At 40.6% G+C, this 23,371-nt stretch overlaps 1 protein-coding gene across 4 annotated transcripts in view; it reads left to right on the top strand.

Annotated features, from left to right (window-relative positions):
- LOC114656379 (nck-associated protein 5-like) overlaps nucleotides 1–21,596 on the top strand; it is a 771,015-nt gene extending 749,419 nt beyond the window's left edge. For 2 of the 4 annotated variants that reach the window (XM_051930744.1, XM_051930745.1), the window contains exon 20: nucleotides 20,868–21,594. In XM_051930744.1, the coding sequence (XP_051786704.1) occupies nucleotides 20,868–21,137 (270 nt within the window). In that variant the 3' untranslated portion in view covers nucleotides 21,138–21,594. Of the gene's footprint in view, nucleotides 1–20,867 lie in introns of all 4 variants that reach the window. The other 2 variants (XM_028807983.2, XM_028807982.2) reach the window with 2 other exon arrangements.
- The last annotated feature ends 1,775 nt before the right edge of the window (nucleotides 21,597–23,371 follow it).

Here is a 23,371-nt window from a genome sequence, read left to right as displayed (position 1 = left end):
CCAGAACTGGCTTATAAATCTCTAGTGTGACGCAAATTTAGTCCCACTCTTCGCAGTACGAGTAGTGGAATTTTATCATTTTTAACTTCAGCAGGATTTACGAGAGCTCCTGAGCTGTCCTGACTGGCCTGGAGCCCCCAGAAGATGGCATTGAGGTAGAGGTCGGCATGCACATCCCGGGAATGGCTGAATGGTTTAGAAACACTGGACGACAAGGAACTCGTGGAAGAAAAAAAGATCTCGATCTTTTGGATGGAATAATATTCGTAAGAACTGTTGTGTGTCACATGATCACTCGAAGAAGCTATGTGGGGTCAGCCAAAAAATGAACGCGTTGTTAACGTTACATTTTATTGGCCCACAGGGAAAATGCAGCTCTGCAACCAACCAGTTCTTCAATTCTGCACTAAACTTTGAATGCCTTTAACAATACATGCGGTAATATGCAGATTTATACATTTGCCCACTTCCCCAGGTGAAGTAAAAAGCGAGACCAGGACGGGACAGCATCACTTCCGAATGTTTGGAGCGATTTTCCTGAAACTTGGTACACAGGTTTCTCATTGGTCCACTAAAAATACTGTAGGGTGAAATCAACCTTAACCCACCTGTTTCTGGGTAGGGTGGGGGGTGGTCTTGCGCTCTTGTATGCATGCTATCATTCAGTTGACACTCGGAACGACCACCAGAGGGCGAACTGGAGGTGACTGCCAGCACCCGCCTGTTGCTTTTCAAATTAAATAGAGTTGGCCGTTTATGAGCATTAAGAGGATGATAACATACATACAAGACTGCAAGCCAAGCACACTAGTGAGTCTTCATTGTTTGCTAATTTATTTTTAAAGTTCTTTATGTTTGAGCTCCACCGCGCTCCTGGTGCTTTTCAAATTAAATAGAGTTGGCCGGTTCTGAGCGTCCACTGGATGGTAGCATACTGTGCATCCGGAAAGTATTCACAGCGCATCACTTTTTCCACATTTTGTTATGTTACAGCCTTATTCCAAAATGGATTAAATTCATTTTTTTCCTCAGAATTCTACACACAACACCCCATAATGACAACGTGAAAAAAGTTTACTTGAGGTTTTTGCAAATTTATTAAAAATAAAAAAATTGAGAAATCCCATGTCCATAAGTATTCACAGCCTTTGCTCAATACTTTGTCGAAGCACCTTTGGCGGCAATTCCAGCCTCAAGTCTTGTTGAATATGATGCCAAAAGCTTGGCACACCTATCCTTGGCCAGTTTCGCCCATTCCTCTTTGCAGCACCTCTCAAGCTCCATCAGGTTGGATGGGAAGCGTCGGTGCACAGCCATTTTAAGATCTCTCCAGAGATGTTCAATCGGACTCAAGTCTGGGCTCTGGCTGGGCCACTCAAGGACATTCACAGAGTTGTCCTGAAGCCACTCCTTTGATATCTTGGCTGTGTGCTTAGGGTCGTTGTCCTGCTGAAAGATGAACTGTCGCCCCAGTCTGAGGTCAAGAGCGCTCTGGAGCAGGTTTTCATCCAGGATGTCTCTGTACATTGCTGCAGTCATCTTTCCCTTTATCCTGACTAGTCTCCCAGTCCTCACAGCATGATGCTGCCACCACCATGCTTCACTGTAGGGATGGTATTGGCCTGGTGATGAGCGGTGCCAGGTTTCCTCCAAATGTGACGCCTGGCATTCACACCAAAGAGTTCAATCTTTGTCTCATCAGACCAGAGAATTTATTTTCTAATGGTCTGAGAGTCCTTCAGGTGCCTTTTGGCAAACTCCAGGCGGTCTGCCATGTGCCTTTTACTAAGGAGTGGCTTCTGTCTGGCCACTCTACCATACAGGCCTGATTGGTGGATTGCTGCAGAGATGGTTGTCCTTCTGGAAGGTTCTCCTCTCTCCACAGAGGACCTCTGGAGCTCTGACAGAGTGACCATCGGGTTCTTGGTCACCTCCCTGACGAAGGTCCTTCTCCTCCAATCTCTCAGTTTAGATGGCCAGCCAGCTCTAGGAAGAGTCCTGGTGGTTTCGAACTTCTTCCACTTCCGGATGATGGAGGCCACTGTGCTTATTGGGTCCTTCAAAGCAGCAGAAATTTTTCTGTAACCTTCCCCAGATTTGTGCCTCAAGACAATCCTGTCTCGGAGGTCTACAGACAATTCCTTTGACTTCATGCTTGGTTTGTGCTCTGACATGAACTGTCAACTGTGGGACCTTATATAGACAAGTGTGTGCCTTTCCAAATCAGGTCCAGTCAACTGAATTTACCACAGGTGGACTCCAATGAAGCTGCAGAAACATCTCAAGGATGATCAGGGGAAACAGGATACACCTGAGCTCAATTTGGAGCTTCATGGCAAAGGCTGTGAATACTTATGTACATGGGCTGTCTCAATTTTTTTATTTTTAATAAATTTGCAAAAACCTCAAACTTTTTTCACGTTGTCATTATGGGGTGTTGTGTGTAGAATTCTGAGAAAAAAAATGAATTTAATCCATTTTGGAATAAGGCTGTAACATAACAAAATGTGGAAACAGTGATGCGCTGTGAATACTATCCGGATGCACTGTAATGCTACCACGTCAATGTGTATGTATGTGTATGTATGCATGTCCCAGCATCACTTCCAAACGGCTGGAGCGATTTTCATGAAACTTAGTCCACATGTTTCTCATTGGTCAACTACAAATACTGTAGGGTGAAATCAACACTAACCCACCCCCTTCTGGGTAGGGAGGGAGGTGATGTTACAGTCTTGTATTCATGTTATCATCCAGTTGACACTCGGAACGACCACCAGGAGATGAACTGGAGGTGACTGCCAGCATTCTTCATGTTTGAGCGCCGCTGTGCCCCCGTTACTTTTCAAATTAAATAGAGTTGGCTGGTTACGACCGTTCACAGCCTGGTAACATACATACAAGACCGCAAGACAAGCACACTAGTGAGTCTTCATTGTTTGTTAATTTATTTTTAAAGTTGTGGGTTTTTTTAAATATATTTTTATCAAACAATTAAAAAAACACTTTTTTTTTCCTCCCGGACAACGCTGGGTATTTCAGCTAGTGTGTATACAGTATATGTGTATATGTGTATGTATGTACAGTATGTTTGTCCCAGCATCACTTCCGAACGGCTGGAGCGATTTTCATGACACTTGGTACATGTTTCTCATTGGTCGACTACAAATACTGTAGGGTGAAATCAACACTAAACCCACCCCCTTCTGGGTAGGGTGGGAGGTGATCTTACAGTCTTGTATGCATGTTATCATTCAGTTGACACTCAGAACGACCACCAGAGGACGAACTGGAGGTGACTACCAGCATTCTTCATGTTTGAGCTCCACTACCGCGCCCGCCTGTTGCTTTTCAAATTAAATCGAGTTGGCCGGTTACGAGCGTCAACAGGATGATAACATACATACAAGACCGCAAGACAAGCACATTAGTGAGTCTTCATTGTTTGTTAATTTATTTTTAAAGTTGTTTTTTTTTATTATATTCTTCTCAAACAATTAAAGAAAATAAAAAAAACACTTTATTTTCCTCCCGGGCAATGCTGTATTTCAGCTAGTGAGATATAAAATGAACCAAAACTTAACCAGCAAACTGTGACCATCATACATCCATCCATCCATCCATTATCCAACCGGCTATATCCTAACTACAGGGTCACGGGGGTCTACCAACAAGGCTGCTCTATCAGACTGCAGTTCCCAACATGCCTTGCAGGTATCCCAGCCAGCACAGGGTGCAAGGCAGGAAACAACCAATATCTGAAAATAAAGAAAGGTGAAGGCCTCAGGAATGTCGATCTGCTCAGGTCCCCAGTGCTCTTAGAAAAGAGAAAGATCAACAAATTCATTGCACAATGAGAGCAGGAAGAAGCCATGAAATTAAAGAACGGGTTTAATTAACGACGAGACTTTGCCCCCTGATTAAGCAACTGGTTGGAGTTTGAGGCCCCGACTTAGGTGGTCTTCTGTCGGCTCACTCACTTCACATGTCATTTCTGTTTGGGTGCCATTTAAGGAAAGAAATCAGAGGAACAAATCTTAAAAGAGAAGTCAATGAAAATGAATTCAATAGAAGTTAATTAGCAGCAAAAGCAGGTCAGTAATTAAGAAAAGGGTTAGAATGAAAATCTGCAGCCACTGCGGCCCTCCAGGACCGGAGTTGAGGACTCATGATGTTAAAGCTGTTATTCCCTATGGATCTAAAACTTAGCATGACTGCCCTATAAAGCGTCCACCATTGTCCCAGTTACACCTTCATAAATCAGCTACTTAGTAACAGCTGAACACAATAAATGACTTCATTTCATTAAAACTCAACACACTTTGCCTTACATGCTTTGTTATAAATCTGAGTTAAAAAAAGTACCCGAGTGTGGGCAGTTTTGCCACTCTCAGTGCCCAGTAGTGCGTCAAGCGGGACCCTAGCTTTGCCATGGCAACATTTATCAGCTGCATAGAAAATTCATTTCTTCTTTTTTGATAAACCATTTTATTTAACCAGAAAGTGTTTTTATAAAATAGCATTTCCCTCAAAATCATCTCCTTATGCTCCTGTTTATTTGCAATGCTGGTGGCGGCGTTCATAAAATCTAAGAGAGCCTGGCATCTGAACCTGTAGATAACAAAAATGGAGTCTGTGAGATTTGGAGCATAGAGAGCGGCACATTTTGACGACTGTAAATCTGCTCCGTGGTTTCCTTTTGAGAGTGTGAAATGTAAACTGAAACAATGGTGTTGACTGAAGGACGGCAAAGACGAAGCACAAATGTGCTAAACAAGGCTGCGAATGAGGTCTGGAGCTCCGTCCTCCATCCGTAAGTGAATGGTAACTTCAGGTGATGGCTTCGATTACATAGTGTGACCGCCAGGGGGCGCTGCAGCACCCCAAACCCAAGACATAACGTCACAGACACAATACTTTGCACAAAGGCTTTAAACAAGGCATGAACCAACTACAGCACAACTCTTCTTAATCTCTCCACCACAACCTCTCAGGTGAGCTTTGTCCTCCTTCCACCCGACTCCAACTCGCCTGGATGAGGTCGAGTGGTGTCTTTTATTTTGGACCTAGGAGTATTTCTTGAGCTAGGCCATAGCCCAATGGAAGTACTTCAGAGTAGGGATCACGTATCCCTGAAGTACCACTTGGTGGCACCCATGGGACCCCAACAAGGCTGCTCTATCAGACTCCAGTTCCCAACATGCCTTGCGGGTATCCATACTGCTAGTGTTGCCCAGGGAGGCTGCCATCTAGTGTGCTAGGGGAACAAGTAGCCTCGCTAGGTTTTCTCGCCCCTGTCCTTTCAGTATACTGGTGTCCCGACCAGGTAAGGATCCCTGTTCAGTCCTGGCGGGGATGCCAGTCTTTGCAATAGAGAAATGAGGGATTTTTCAGTAGGTGGGGAGGGAGGTCAACTTTATTTTTCTGGAGGAAAATTTGTTTGCAGCAGGATAGTAAAAAAATAAGACACAAATACAAAAAAATAAGTCAATTCACTACAACAGACAGCTAGTGTTATCATAAGTACACACACTCAACATTAGATAGATAGATAGATAGATAGATAAATAGATAGATAGATAGATAGATAGATACTTTATTAATCCCAAGGGGAAATTCACAAAGATAAATATTTACACAAAATGATAAATAAGTTTAGCATATAGCAGCATCCCTGCTGTGATGTGAAAGGCACTATATGACAGATATGAAAGACACTATATAATGAAAAGATAGATATGAAAGGCACTATATAATAGATAGATGTGAAAGGCACTATATAATAGATGTGAAAGGCACTATATGATAGATAGATAGATGTGAAAGGCACCATATAATAGATAGATAGATAGAGATAGATAGATAGATATTAAAGACACTATATAATAAAAAGATAGATATGAAAGGCACTATATAATAAAAAGATATAGTGCCTTTCATATCTATCTATCTATCATATAGTGCCTTTCACATCTATCTATCTATCATATAGTGCCTTTCATATCTATGATAGATAGATAGATGTGAAAGGCACTATATTATAGATAGATTGATAGATAGATATTTTATTAGTCCCAAGGGGAAATTCACAAAGATAAATATTTACACAAAACGATAAATAAGTTTAGCATTTAGCAGTATCCCTACAAGTAACAGAATTGACAAAGCTCAAAGCTCTGGCAATCAAAGATTTCTTGAATCTGTTGTTCTTTACCCTCGGGAACCTAAATCTGCAGCCCGGTGTCTGTTCGAAAACCTATAAATATTTTTTTTTTTTTATGAATACGATTAAATATTTGTGTGCTTTATGTTAGGCTGCAAAGAGAAGACAAATCAGATTTTTCAAGTAAGGAACACAGATGCAGCCTGGTTAAAGTAGCTCTGTACACATGACAATAAGCCACCTTCAAAAAAGTAGTTGTCATTCCAACAGAGGGCACATCACATACACTAACACTGCTTTTATGAATCCGACACCAAATGACACATAACAGATTGATAAAGGCAATCCAAATATGTCAAACATTTGCAGCAATAAAATGCATATGTTTGCAATGCACCATCTGTTGGAATGCAAAATCAAATGCATTTTATTACTACATATATTCCAAAGTGCATTCCAAAAGGTGATGCCCTAAAAACATTAACACTGCCTTGGCAAATCTTACACTAAATGGCATATAACGGAGACACATGCATTGCATTTGTCATTCTAATCTACAAACATTTGTAGTATTATAATGCATTGGATTACTACAAACATCTCTTGGAGTAAAAAATTGAATATGTTTTATTACTACATTCATTCCTGAATAAATTCCAATAGATGGTGCACTACAAACATTAACACTGCTTTTATGCTTTTCACACTAAATGGCATATAACAGATACATCTGGATTGCCTTTATCACTCTAACAGAAGGAGCATCACCAACATTTGTAGCAATAAAATGCATATGTTTGTGATGCACCATCTGTTGGAATGCAAAATGCAATGCATTTTATTATTACATATACAGTATTCCAAAGTACAATCCAACAGATTGGTGCACTACAAACAGTAACACCGCCTTGGCAAATCTTACGCCCAATGTCATATAACAGCGACACATGCATTGCATTTGTCATTCGAACAGATGCTGCAAACATTTGAAGTAATATAATGCATTAAATTACAACAACATGTCCATTATGTGCCATCTGTTGGAGTGAAAAATTGAATATATTTTATTACTACATGCATTCCTGAATAAACTCCAATGGGTGGTGCACTACAGCCATTAACACTGCTTTTATGAATTCCACGCCAAATGGCATATAACAGAGACACATTCACTGCATTTGACAGTCTAACAGATGGCGCATCACAAAACACTTGTAGCAATAAAACGTGTATGTTTGTGATGCATCGTCTGTTGGAATGCAAAATGCAATGCATTTTATTACTGCATGTATTACAAAGTACAATCCAACAGATGGTGCACTACAAATATTAACACTGCCTTTGCAAATCTCAGACCAAATGGCATATAGCAGAGAAACATAGTGCATCACAAACATTTGTAGCAATATAATGCATTAAATTACTACAAAGGTCTCCATCTGTTGGAGTAAAAAAAATGAATATATTTTATTACCACATGCATTCCTGAATAAACTCCAATGGATGGTGCACTACAGCCATTAACACCGCTTTTATGAATTCCACGCCAAATGGCATATAACAGAGACACATGCACTGCATTTGGCAATCTAACAAATGGCGCATTACAAACATTTGTAGTAATTAAAGGGTGGTGCACCATCTGTTGGAATGAAAAATGCAATGCATTTTATTGCTATGTACATTGTAATAGATGGTGCACACTACAGACGTTATCACTGAATACGTGGAGGTCTACGTTGATTACTTAGATTTCAACCTGCCTTAGATGGTCTGAACAATTAGCGACCCTGTAAACCAAGCAGCTGGATTAACGAGACTTAAAAAGGATTAGTCCTTGCCTCCATCCGTACATTCCCGAATCTTCATAATCCTGCCATGCAGGCAATTCAAGGTGATTTACCTTTAAAATGTCATTTCTCTTAATCATGCTGGAAAGACATTGACACGCGCACACACACACACACACACACACACATTGACAGCATGCAAGACAACTAGAGGCAGACCGTCTGTCTTTTCAGATGAAGTTGTTTTTTCATGTTTACCCTCCCACTCTTCCCACCTCTCATCTTCATTGAGTCAGGAGATCAGCTGTAACGGACAAATGGGAAAAAATCATTTCAACAGATTGTCAGTTGCACCATGGCTTCCAGTGAAAACACAGAAATAAGAGGATGCTTATGTCTGTATCATTAAAAATTATAATTGACATTTTGGTTCCACGGGTGTCAGTTTAAATTTTCGAAAATGTTCTACCAATCTGAAAAAGCTGCCGTCTTTGTAATACGTTTCATTTCAGTTCATGGGAAGGTGAGGCCTCCACAGGAGAGTGATTTGCTGCCCACCTCTTCTTTATCACCACAGGTTTTGATCCCTCGGGAACGAAACATTTTAATGGAACACTCCATACTCTGATCTTTTTACCTTCTGCCTGAAAATACAAGTAGATGGAGCAAAGTGCGAGTGTGAGGGCCACCGGCCTACATGGTCACTTACAGCTGAGATGAGGGAAGTGTTTCATTTTTAAGTTTTCGGTGATCTCAAGACAGAATTTGGAATAAATTCTCAGGGCGGAGTGGTGGCTCTGAGGCTAAGGATCTGCACTGGTATCCCGAAGGTTGCTGGTTCGAATCCCCGTCACTGCCAAAAGAGATCCTACTCTGCTGGGCCCTTGAGCAAGACCCTTAACCTGTAATTGCTCCAGGGGCGCTGTACAATGGCTGACCCTGCGCTCTGACCCCAAGGGGTATTCGAAAACTAACAAATTCCTAACACAAGAAATTGTATAAGGCGAAATAAAGAGCAAAAAAAAAATTAAATCGACTACAGGGTCTTTCCAGAGTACGTACAACACCCCGCATTGTTGTTTGGAGCTGGGAAGTGGTGGGGGACCCACATATACATACAGCTCCTTCTGTTATCACTCAGTCAGTCAGCCATTCCTCTCAAACCTGATTCATTCAGTCATGTGGGGATCCTGAGGCCATCCCAGCAACACTGGGCATGACGGCAGGACACCAGACCACCACAGGGCTGCCTGCTGTCTCACACATACACACACACACACACTTTAGAGTTGCCATCTGTGGGAGAAAACCCCACAGAGAGACAAGGAGAGCATCACATGAACAACAACCAGGCGCAGGACACTGGAACCATGAAGCTGTAGCAATGACCATTGAGTTCCACTGTGTGCCCCCCACCTGATGTCGCTTTATTAAAAAAAAAAAAAAAAAAAACTTGTCACCCTAATATGCTTCTTCCATAGCTATTTATATATGGTTGCTCTATTTTTTTTTCTCTTTTATCTAGAATTATCCAATAGAGGTTTCGGTAGGATTTTTACAGCTTCATTAGATATCATTAAAACCAAACAAACAAAGTGTACTCTCTGAGAGCACAAAGGAAAACTAAAGCCACCTTATAATGAATAAAGTATGCTGCATTTACATAGAGCACCTTTCCCATGCTTAAAGCACTTAATGGTAGGCAGGGTGCTGAAGTGGTGAAGGAACCGGGTCTACTCTAGATGGATGTTCATTCAACTCCAAATTTTGCACCACTCTGTGACCCTGAGCAAGACATCTTAACACTTGTCACCTGTCTTTGGTATATAGAAAGATACTATAGAAAATAAAAGGTGCTTGGTCAATGTGTAAGAAGTCCTCATCTTGAAAACGTTTGAGTTCACCCCTCTTAGGAAATGGATTAGAATAGATAGATAGATAGATAGATAGATAGATAGATAGATAGATAGATAGATAGATAGATAGATAGATAGATAGATAGATAGATAGATAGATAGATAGATAGATAGATAGATAGATAGATAGATAGAAAGAAAAAATCCAGAAAGTACTCCCAGCGCATCACTTTTTCCACATTTTGTTATGTTACAGCCTTATTCCAAAATGGATTAAATTCATTTTTTTCCTCAGAATTCTACACACAACACCCCATAATGACAACATGAAAAAAGTTTACTTGAGGTTTTTGCAAATTTATTAAAAATAAAAAAAACTGAGAAATCCCACTGTAGGATTATATAATAACACATATAATAGATAGATAGGGCACTATATAATAGAGAGATAGATGGGAAAGGCACTGTATAATTCATAAAGACAGTGATAAAAAGAGAGGCGGCATGGTGGCGCAGTGGTAGCGATGCTGCCTTGCAGTTAGGGTCCCCCCTGCGTGGAGTTTGCATGTTCTCCCCATGTCTGTGTGGGTTTCCTCTGGGTGCTCTGGTTTGCTCCCACAGTCCAAAGACATGCAGGTTAGGTGGATTGGCGATCCTAAATTGTCCCTAGTGTGTGCTTGGTGTGTGTGCCCTGCGGTGGGCTGGGGCCCTGCCCGGGGTTTGTTTCCTGCCTTGCGCCCTGTGTTGGATGGGATTGGCTCCAGCAGACCCCCGTGACCCCGTAGTTAGGATATAGCAGGTTGGATAATGGATGGATGGATAGAAAGATATGAACGGAACTATATGATAGATAGGATTGGCACTTTATCATTCATAAATAGATTGATAGAAAGATATGAAAGGCAGTATATAATTGATAGTTAGTGAAATAGGTCTTGAAGACACCTTATAATTCATAGATAGATAGATAATTTTGGTAGAGTTGGCAGGATAATAGATAATGGATCTGATCCAGAGATTTAGCTGCAGGGATACAAGCTTGTTCAGTAAAAGGGGTTCCTTGGGCTCCTCAAATTAAAGTGACTCTGTGCCCTTTGCCCCTGTTTGCATGGTGCACTTCAGTTCCTCCCATATGTCAAAAAGAGCATCATATCTCCACAGTCAGTAGGTGCCCTTTGGTTCTTACTTGGTCACCACACTGTGCTCTAGTAAAGAGAGCTGAATATATGGAAATAAGATAGGAAGTTAAAAGTAAACACTATCAGCATTGTATAATGATAGATTGATAGATAGATAGATAGATAGATAGATAGATAGATAGATAGATAGATAGATAGATAGATAGATAGATAGATATGAAAGTATCTATCTATCTATCTATCTATCTATCTATCTATCTATCCATCTATTGTATAGCAATATAGTGCCTTTTCTCTTATCTATGTATTATATACTGCCTTTCATATCTATCTATATAATAGATACAAAAGGCACTATATCGCTGTACAATAGATATTAATTTTAGCGTAGTTGGCAGGATTAGATAAGGCATTATATAATAAATAGATAGGGCACTATATAATTGACAGATAGATGGGAAAGGCGCTGTATAATTCATAAATACATTGATAGAAATGGGGGCAGTGCAGTGGTAGCGCTGCTGCCTTGCAGTTAGGGGTCCTCCCTGCATGGAGTGTCCATGTTCTCCCAGTGTCTGTGTGGGTTTCCTCCCACAGTCCAGAGACAAGCAGGTTAGGTGCATTGGTGATCCTAAATTGTGCCTAGTGTGGGTGTGTGTGCCCTGCGGTGGGCTGGCGCCCTGCCCGGGGTTTGTTTCCTGCTTTGCTCCCTATCAGAAACATTGTGATCTGCATTCTGCTTGAAGTGCTGACATCTTCTTGGCCATCACCTACATGAGGTTAGCAACATATAAAGTAATAGTCTCTTTGGGTGTTGTGTTCCTTTGTAAGAACGGGGAGTAGTTGGGTGTTGTAACCGTGTTAGCCATCACGGATGCAATGAGAAGTCAAGCCAAATGACGCCTTTTATTGGCTAACTGACCAGATTACAATATGCAGACTTTCGAAGTGATTACATGTTGCCTGAAGAAGGGGCCTGAGTTGCCTCGAATGCCTGTATATAATGTGGCTTGACTTCTCAAGAACAGGGAGTAAATCCTGAAGAGAAACCACATACAGAATGCTTCGGACTAAAGATTTAACCGTAGAATTCTGGAGCCACGCAGTCTTCATTTTTGCTGACTAAATTATTTCACTGATTTCAAATCATCCATGTATTTCTTGCGTAGACGCGCTTGTTCATGGATCAGGAGCTTGGACCTTAATAGCAGGAAGTGCCCTTGAATGCAGACATATCAAGACGCACACAGCTCTTTTATCAGGCCAATTTAGAACCAATTAAAAGTCTGATGTTTTAATAATGCATATTCTGCTGTGTGCAAGGCACATTTGAATGTACTCTTCACACTGTTCTTATGCCGACTTTTATTTAATTTGTTAATTGCCATATTCCTGTACTTATTTCTGAAGAGCCGTAATGTGTGATTAGCCTTTGCATGGAGCTCGGAACGCCAAGTGTTGCCTTCTGTATTTTGACTCCATCTGCGCAGATTTGCTGCCCTTAACGAAGCTGCTTTAATAATGCATGTTTCGAAAACATAAAGGCAATACACCTTTCATAATAAAGCTCATTAACACGCATTCAGTTCTTGGGGAAAAAAAACAAACAAAATAGAGCTTTTCTACATTTTACATCTGTGTAAAACCCACAATCCAGATAGATAGATAGATGTGAAAGGCACTATATAGTAAAGATAGATAGAAAGATAGATATGAAATGCACTATATAATAGATAGATAGATAGATAGATAGATAGATAGATAGATAGATAGATAGATAGATAGATAGATAGATAGATAGATAGATAGATAGATAGGCACTATATAATAGATAGATAGATAGATAGATAGATAGATAGATAGATAGATAGATAGATAGATAGATAGATAGATAGATAGATAGGCACTATATAATAGATAGATAGATAGATAGATAGATACTATATAATAGAGAGATAGATAGATGTGAAAGGCACTATATAATAGATAGATAGATAGATAGATAGATAGATACTATATAATAGAGAGATAGATAGATGTGAAAGGCACTATATAATAGATAGATAGATAGATAGATAGATAGATAGATAGATAAAGGCACTAAATAATAATAATATTTTATTTATATAGTGCCTTTCCCATGCTCAAGGCACTTACAGAATATAAGAAAGAATGGCAGGGTATACAGTATATAGTGTTGTACAAACCAGATAAATAAATAAAGAAGATTAAGACAGTGAATTCAGAGAAAAAGCCTAACAGACAACATAATTGATGGTCTCTCACACACACACACAGGTTACATGAGCATCTTGACAGAGAAGTAAACTGAGAGAAGGGGAATAAAGTCAAGTAGAGCTTAAAGCCTTCCTGAACAGATGAGTTTGGAGTTGTTTTTTAAAAGAATTCATGGAGTCAGCTGATGTGATTAATTTCGGTAGGTCATTCCAGAGTCTGGGCGCTATACAGCTGAAGGCCCGGTTACCCATGGAGTGTAGATTAGTGTGGGGAACAACAAGATAGATAGATAGATATGAAAGGCACTATATAATAGATAGATGCCCTGCAATGGGCTGGCGCCCTGCCGGGGTTTGTTTCCTGCCTTGCACCCTGTGTTGGCTGGGATTGGCTCCAGCAGACCCCCGTGACCCTGTGTTCGGATTCTGCGGGTTGGAGAATGGATGGATGGATGATAGATAGATAGATATGAAAGGCACTATATAATTAATGGATAGATGGATCTATTTCGTGACACACTTATTCCACTGCAGAGCTGGAGCCATTAGGCTCAAGACCCCGTACGGGTCATCACAGAGCACCTTCTCACACAAACACACACTGTTTGGTCTTTGTAAGTGATATTCGGAGCTCACACCCTCTGATAGATAAGGCACATAAGAGCTACAACCTACTCCTTTTCTCTCCTTTGTAGCCGGTCCTTAAACATGTCAAGACCCTTTAGCCATCCTCCTAAGATTGATTCTTTTACCTCTAGAAGAACTACTTTTCAGCTCTGCAGTTTGCACCGGGCTGCATGCAGGGATTATTATTACATTAATAAGTGAAAAGACAAAAACCATTTGGTCAGTTTGAATGTGAAAATTAATTTGAAAGGTTGCTCTCCATCATGTTGGAAAAGAGCTTTTTTTTTTTCATTTTTAAAATGGTACAATGGTAAAAATGACACACTGCAACATACTGAATATCTCTTATGTTTTGTCAGAATCGTCGACATACTGACAGGCACAAGAGACTCAGCCTTGTGTGTGTTGAGGCTGATAAGAGTTGATAATCTTCAGTCTGGTCCGAGTCATCTATATTTTAGTAGACCTCTATCTTTTGTACTGTCGTTATTTTTTTACGTATTTGACTTACGCTGAAATGGAAGTTGTATTATGGTGTCCTTCATCATCAAATTGGCCTTTGTGATTTTCTTGATGCTAAGCGGATGACACTGCTTATCATCTTCCTCCAGTTATGGTGTACTTCTTAGTGTAATCAGCATTGGACATTTGCTTGAGTCTCAGCAGATGTCGGTGTTCATCATATAATCAGCCTTTGTGATGTACTTGTCCTTTAGTAGACGTTGCCGCTTTTATCCTTCTTCTTCTTCCTATGATGGTGTTCTTAATTGTGTAATCTGCCTTTCAGATCTATTTGCTGCTCAGCAGATGCTGCTGCTTTTCTTCTTCATATTATTGTGTTCTTCATCAAGTAATCAGCTGTTGCGATTTGTGTGATGCTCAACAGATGTTGCTGCTCTTCTTTTGGCTAATGCTATGTCACTTGGTTTTGCAACACTTTGCCATAGTTAATCTACTGCTATGAGCCATTTTGTTGACGTTGGTGCTACCTAGAATTTTTTTTTTGAATTTCCAGAACGTATCGGGTTATAAGCATTCAATTAAAACTAAGATTAAGGTTGCTGAGTAACTGTATGACAAACTGACAGAACGTAGCATTTTGTATGTGGAAAATCAGAGCAGTGCATGAAAAGTGAACACATTCACACAGGAATTGAAGACATGACTACTGACCGTGGATGAGGAGGAGGATGAGGATGTTTTCATATCTTTTCATCCCTTTTTAGACCCAACAGATTCTCCATTTGTGGGAAATGGAGCTCAAACTAGCAGTACTGGCCAGTGGGTATGTAAGCAGGACGGCACACGGGGCGTAGTCAGCCATTTTATAGCGTCATCTAAATCGTCTTTTTGAGATGAGTGTACCCATATGGACACTGGGTGAACAAGCCAACAGTGACAAAGTTGGGACCTGAGCCTGGAAAGTACCCTGATAACTGACTCCGGGTAAATGGGGAGAAGGTGGAAGGGCTGGTCAAACACTTTATAAGGAAACTGACTTTTGTGTTTACCTGCAAATCGTTTTGCAATCCAGGCTGACAGATCATTGCGATTTTTCTGATGGTGTCTCGACTGTCTGGGTGGGCTTCCCCACCACCACCTTGAACTGAAAGTGTGGTATTAATTTAGGGCTCATGACGAGACAACTGGTCCGACTTTGGGTTTGAATGATATGGTGGATGAAGCTGGACTTGTTTGCTAATAAGGTTTTTTATTTCTCAATCTCTCTTTATAAAATTAGTACGGAGCGGATTTTTGTTTTTCCCCCTTGCTGGAATTTTAAATGTGACTCTGTTAAAGAAGCCCTCCATTTTGCAAGTTAGTTAGTTGCTTACTTTATGACTTGATATACAACTGTAACATGCACAGAGGACTCTTTGGGAGGCAGGAAGCCGCCTGGTGACTTGTACGGTACGTTAATTGGACTAATTACTTGTGTTAATTGCCACATGCTGAAGGCACAGGGCACCAATTATCAGAGAGAGAACAAACACAGAAGAGAGGAGAGGAGAACAACAAAGAGGAGATACGAGATAAGCAGCCGCCCATGGGGGGTCCCAAACTTCCCAGGCTACCCAGAAATAAAAGTCCGCCAGCTAGCCGGCATAGCACGAGTACGGTCTGGCATGACAAAGGAGCATTCTGATCTGTCTCGAAACGTACAGTCAGATAGACGATCGCAAAATGAATTAGGCGTATCTGCACAAGCCGGCCACGATATCTCCGTGGAAGCCAATTTCAGCCTATCTCGAATGCATTTTAAGAATTCCCAGATGCTTTTTAAATATCTCCAACTGCGATAGAGATATCCTGAAATGAATGTCTTCCTCAAATATCACACCTGCAGCATATTTTAAGATGGGAACGTAAACCTTCAGGATATCATGGAGTAACTTCTTGTTCGATTCAAGATACGTGTGAGGCAAATAGGCCGACGTCTCTCTGTTTATTTATTTCAGAACAATAAATGGATGACAGTAAAGACATCACTCAAAACAGCCGAGAAATTGAAATTGCCTGGAAAGTTTCGAGCAAAATGGTTCACTTGACTGAACAGCGGTGGTTATCTGCCGTTATGTTGCGCTCTCAAGGGAGTTTCTCGTTTTCAGTACCCACTGTCCACCCATAAATCCATTTCCAGAATGCGCTCATTCAAAAATTGAGGAGACACGTAGAATAACTTGACCGCTGTCAGTGGGAAGCAGAAACCCGGCGTAGAGGGGAGGCCATGGGACTGTGGGAGCAAATTGTAAACACGGCGAGAACATCCAAACTACAGAGAGGAATCGTCCAGCTGGCGGGTCCAGGTGTCTTTGTATTATACCCGTGGTTCTCAAACTGTGAGGCGGGCCTCCTAGGGGGGGCGCAAAGATGTGAAAAAAGGAAAACAACCGAAAATATGAAAAATACATCTATTGAAACCAAAACAAATTTTGTAGTATCAGAATGTAGTTCAAGTTAAAGAAATATAGAGTTAGATAAATGTCGATAAAAGTTAAGTAGGTATAATAAAATATGCATCTATGATAGATCATTAATTAAAAAAGAACAAATTGGTATTAGTGGACTCCTTTCAAAAAAACGTTAGGGGGGCACGATTAAAACTTACGAAAACTCGGGTCGCAAATACTTAAAGGTTGAGAAACGCTGATTTATACTAAATGGCTTCAGGTTCTGGTGGGTGGGTGACGATTGCTTTTAACATAATCATGAGCTCCGCGTCTCTTTAAGAAGTAATGAAATGAAGGTTTCATAAGGTTACTGTTGTCATGCGTGCAAGAGTATTGTCAAATAAACTACCGCACCTCAAAACTTCTGTTGTCCGTTTCTGAAATCTGAACATTGTTATTCTGTTCCACAAAGTTCTTTCCTCGTTTCTGTTTGGTATTTCGAGGGGCTTTCACCATTACCTTACCTTGACCTTCAATACCAGCCACAAGCTGAATATACGCAAAAATGAACTGTGACAGTTTAGGCAATCTGTGTGTATTTGTAGTTGTGTTCTGTAGTCAAACTGCAGTGGCAAAATTAGAGGCTTTCCTAAGTTATTAGCACAATGTGTTTTACCGGAGGAGGAGTTTCTTTAACCTTAAGTGCGGGTACATGCATGAATGGGCCCATCATGGCCTAGTAACCACACCAGGCTTGTTTGATGTGACAGTAGAACATAAGACGGGACAAGATAAAATAAGAAGACGTGACATAACGCAATATGAGACAAGATAGGATAGGAAAGGTAAGGGAGAACAACATACAGTATGATGAGCAGAGGTAAGGTGAGCTAAAACGAGATTACACAAGTCAAGAAAACACAGAAGAAAGAGAAGACAATATCAGAGGAGACAAGATAGGATGAGGTAAGGATAGAATATGAAACGGCCAGAGTAGACCAGATAGGATGAGATAAGATACAACAAGATAAGAGAAGACAAGCTAAGCCAAAAGAGGGTAAGAAAAGACACAACCAGATAACATAAAACAGGACAGGAAAAGACAAGACATGACGGGACAGGATCAGGTTAGACGAGATATGGAAAGATAACATGACGCGAGTTCAAGATAAGGCTGGAAAAAAACAAATATGACATGATAAGTAGGATAAGATCAGATAGGACAACATCCATCCATTTTCCAACCCGCTGAATCCGAACACAGGGTCACGGGGGTCTGCTGGAGCCAATCCCAGCCAACACAGGGCACAAGGCAGGAACCAATCCCGGGCAGGGTGCCAACCCACCGCAGGATAGGACAACACAGAGGTACATAAAGTAAGACAGGACATGGAAAGATGAGATAAGCTAAGACAGGACATAAAAGGGAAACATTGAATGAGGGAAGACAAGATAGGATGAGACAGGATACAACAAGATAAGAGAAGACGAGCTGAGACACAACCAAATAAGATAAAACAGGACAAGACATGACAAGGCAGAATGAGCAAAAAAGCAAGATAAGGAAAGATGAGATATGGAAAGATAACATGATGTGAGTCAAGATAAGACTGGGAAAAACAAATATGAGATGATAAGTAGGATAAGATCAGATAGGACAACATAGAATTACGTAAAGTAAGACAGGACACTGAAAGATGAGATAAGCTAAGATAGGATATAAAAGGGAAACAATGAATGAGGGAGGATGAGATAAGATACAACAAGATCAGAGAAGACAAACTAAGCCAAAAGAGGATAAGACACAACCAGATAAGATATAACAGGACAGGACATGACAGGGCAGAATGAGCAAAAATAAGATCAGGTAAGACGAGAAAAGGAAAAACAACATGACGTGAGTCAAGATAAGACTGGGAAAACCAGATATGAGATGATAAGTAGAATAAGATCAGATAGAATTACATAAAGTAAGACAGGACACAGAAAGATGAGATAAGCTAAGATAGGATATAAAAGGGAAACATTGCATGAGGGAAGACAAGATAGGATGAGATAAGATACAACAAGATAAGAGAAGACGAGCTAAGCCAAAAGAGGATAAGACACAACCAGATAAGATAAAACTGGATAGGAAAAGACATGACAAGGCAGAATGAGCAAAAGAAAGATGAGGAAAGATGAGATATGGAAAGATAATGTGATGTGAGTCAAGATAAGACTGGGAAAAACAAATATGATAAGTAGGATAAGATCAGATAGGACAACATAGAATAACAAAGTAAGACGGGACACGGAAAGATGAGATAAGCTAAGATAGGATATAAAGGGGAAACATTGAATGAGGGAAGACACGACAGGACAAGAGTTGGGGTACAGATTATCAAGCTGAACTGATAGAAAATAATATGACATAAGATGATAATGGAAAACAAGGTAAGGTAAAGTGACTAAGGCGAGGTGAGACAAAATGGGACAACACAGTACAAGGAAGGATAGAAAAAAATAAGACAATACTGTACAGGATGAGCTATAATAGTATAAGGATAGAATATGATAAGTCTAGGGTAGGCGAGATAGGATACAGAATACAACACAAGCCAAAATTTGATAAGATAAAAATAAAACAATCGGGTAGGTTGAGACAAGAAAAGGGAAGATATATAAGGACAACAAAAGGTAAGATGAGATATGGAAAGATAACATGAGATCAGTTAAGATAAGACCAGATATGACATGATAATAAGGACAACACATATGATAAGACAGGACAAGGAAAGATGAGATAAGCTAAAAATGATTGGATATGATAAAAGTAGGATGAGATCAGAGAAGATAGGATAAGGTGAGTTGGGGGTGCCGTGTGTCAAGCTAAAAATGACAATTTAAGATAATATAGGAAAAGAGAAAGTAAGGTAAGAGAAAACAGAACAAGGCAACATCAGGAAAGACAGGAAGAAGATAAGGCAATACAGGATGAGATAATAGGATAAGGATAGAATATGATAACGCTAGGGAAGACTGGTGAGGATATGACCAAATACAACAACATAAGAGACTAAAATAAAGCTATGATTAGATAAAATAAGACAAGACAAGAAAAGACTGGTTTATACAAGACAAGAGAAGTTCAGATTAGATATGAAAAGATAACATTAGGCGAGTTAAGTTAATACCGGATAGAACAAGATATGGCATGGTCAGTAGAAGAAGAAAGAAAGGCAGGCAGGCAGGACAAGAAAAGATGAGATAAGGCAGGCAGGACAAAAAGGAAAGACATAATGAGATAAGACCAGATAGGAAGAGGTGAGTTGGGGTGTGGTATGTGGAGCTGAAAATGGAATAAGATAACACAATGACTCAAAGATAATCTAGAAAAAGAGACGGTAAGGCAAGGTGAGCTAAGATGAGGTGAAACAAAACAGAACAAGACAACATATGAGGGGCGACAGGAAGAGGTAAAGTAATATAGAATGAGATACGATAGGATAAGGTTAGACTATGATAAGACTAGGGTAGACAAGCTAGGAGACGACCAAATGCAACAACAGAAGAAAATACAATGCAAGCTATGACAAAATAGGGTAAAAAGAAACAAGGTAAGACGAGACAAGAGAAGGTAAAACGAGATTAGGAAATATAATTTAAGATTGTCATCGCTTACCTTGTAGGAGAGGTGACGGTGGCCCCGTAGGTGCACATGCTTGACAGTATGTGTGACTCAGGTATTTACTTAATGAATTGTTTGCACTAGGGGTATCATATTGTGAAGCCTGTATTGTAGTTCGTATGGTTAGTAGATTTAAGTGTACCACCTCGTGTCTAGTAAGGATGGGAGTGGGGGCGGCAAAAATGTACCTTGCCTCAAGTGGCATTATTTTTTATTTTTAATAAATTTACAAAAATCTCTAATCTCCCGTTTTCGCTTTGTCATTCTGGGGTATCGAGTGTTGCTTGATGTGGTGGGGAAAAACAGAATTTAAAATGATTTTAACACAAGGCTGCAAAACTGAAGGGGTTGTGCATACTTTCTGAAGGCACGGTGTTTAACGTGCCACTTCTACGGGCCAGTATGCCACCCGCATCCAAAGATCATCTGAGATTTTTTTTTTTTTGTTTTCGTGGATCATCTGGCACTCACTACTTTTGTCTGCTTTATTTCAGATCACGGAGAAAGCGGAGGACCAACAAGAGGAACCGAAAATGTCTGTTTTTTCGAACATCTCCTTAGAGTCTCTTAACAAACTTAACAGCAACGCTGGAACCTTTGCGGAGAACTTCAGCAAGGCCGAAACAGGAAAGGAGGCCGGTGGAAACGAAGAGGCGTCTTCGAGCTGCTCGGATAAGCCCATCGTCGACAGCCTGGAGTGTCTGAGCGACTCCTTGTACGACAGCTTCTCGTCGTGTGCCAGCCAAGGCTCCAATGACGTTTAGGGACTCGGACATGACCTGGACATTCACCTCCCTGGAGCACTTAATGCATTGTATAGAATGATGTATGTTATCAGCATTGAAACCTACCATGAAAGAAGAAGAACTGAGTCAGAACAATCTATGAGATTTTGTAAAAAGCAATATATATGTACATACATACATACAGTGGGTATAGAAAAGAATTACCCCCTTTGAAATATTCCCATTTTTTTTTGCTTTACAGCCTTAAATGCAAACACGCAAACCAACATTTCTTCCCAGCTTTACTTACTCAATGCAATCTATAACATCCAAGTGAAAGATATCTCAGCTAAAGTTCAGAAGAACTGAGATGAATAAAGGATCACCCCCCAATGTCATTTTGTTGACCCACCTTTTGCTTTAATGATAGAGAAGTATCCCACCAGACTCAAGGCTATCAGCTTTGCACACCTAGATTAAGTCATATTTGCCCCCCACTCTTCTTTACAGAACTGTTCAAGTTCGGTCAGATTGGATAGTGAGTGTTGGTGGACTGTTATCTTCACAACATTCCACAGATTTTTCAATGGGATTTAGGTCTGGGCTCTGACTGGGCCACAAGAGGACATTCATTTTTTTCTCCTTCAGCCACTGTGTGGTCAGTTTTGCTGTGTGCTTTGGGTCGTTGTCATGTTGAAAGGTGAACATTCTGCCCATCTTCAACTCTCTGGCAGAGGGTAGCAGGTTTTCCTCAAGACTTTGATGGTATGTTGCCCCATCCATTGTTCCTTCTACCCTAACGAGGCCCAGCGGCAGAGAAACATCCACACAACAGGATGCTGCCACCTCCATGCTGTACTGTAGGTATGGTGTGTTGTGGATGGTGAGCTGCATTGTTGTACCATTTGGTATTGAGGCCCAATAGTTTGATTTTGGGCTCATCTGACCATAAGACCCTTTTCCACTTGGCATCAGAATCTTCAAGGTACAATACAATACAATACAGTTTATTTCTGTATAGCCCAAAATCACACAGGAAGTGCCGCAATGGGCTTTAACAGGCCCTGCCTCTTGACAGCCCCCCAGCCTCGACTCTCTAAGAAGACAATGAAAAACTCCCAAAAAAAACCTAGTAGGGAAAAATGGAAGAAACCTTGGGAAAGGCAGTTCAAAGAGAGACCCCTTTCCAGGTAGATTGGGCGTGCAGTGGGTGTCAAAAGAAGGTGTATTCTGGCAAAGCTTAAACGAGCCTTAATGTGGTCTTTCTTGAGAAGTGTGACCCTCCTGAACAAGACACAATGGTGGAGCACTTGTGAAATTGTTGTCACATGCACACCATTAATGACCACTCTTTGCTATAAAATCCTGTAATTCCTTCAAAGTGGCCATTGGCCTCTTACCAGTTTTCTCCTTGCTCTTCCATCCAGTTTGAAGGATCCAGGGAGGGTCCAAGTAGTACCAAACACTTCTTTATGATGGACTTTCCTGTGCTCCTTGGGGTTGATCAAGCCTTTGAGATTTATTTGTCTCCATCTCCTGCCTTATGTCTGTCCACAACTCTGTCCCTGAGATCTTTTGAAAGTGTCTTGCCCCCCATAGTCAGTTGTACTACTAAGCAAGGGAATGAAGGCTCCAGGAACTGCTTCACTAATCACACTCATTACAACTGATCACAGGTGGAAGGAAGCCAGTAACCGCAATGGAAATGGTGGGCTGGGCACTGACACCTGATTGAGTTTAGGAGGCGGGTGATCCTTTATTCATCTCAGTAATTCGTGTTTTTGATTTTTTTTTAATTTTTCTGAACTGTAGCTGTGATATCTTTCACTTGGATGTTATAGATTGCATTGAGTAAGTAAAGCTGGAAAAAAATATTGGTTTGTGCGTTTGCATTCAAGACTGTAAAGCAAAAAAAAAAAAAAAAAAAGAATATTTAGAATGGGGGGGGGGGGGGGGTTGGGGGGAGATTCTTTTCTATACCCACTGTATATACACACACATACACAAGGGGCAGTCAAAAATTTCCGGAAATTGTGCAAAGTGGGGGGAGAGTGAGAGATCACATTGCACACACATTGTTGGTAAATCTGAAGCCGATTTCCCCAATTTGCACATGAACTTGATGTTAGCACGTTGTTCTTAGTTCGGCATTGCGCTGAACGACTATACACACGTCAAACTCAGACAGTAATTAAAACATTACTACACTCTGAAACCAGTCCAGACCTGTTCTAACTGGTGTAAAGACGTGCTGAGCCCCCCTCCACAATAAT

The sequence above is a fragment of the Erpetoichthys calabaricus genome, chromosome 8, assembly GCF_900747795.2.
Source record: "Erpetoichthys calabaricus chromosome 8, fErpCal1.3, whole genome shotgun sequence".
NCBI classification, from domain to species: domain Eukaryota; kingdom Metazoa; phylum Chordata; class Cladistia; order Polypteriformes; family Polypteridae; genus Erpetoichthys; species Erpetoichthys calabaricus.
This window is presented reverse-complemented; position numbering and strand designations above follow the sequence as displayed.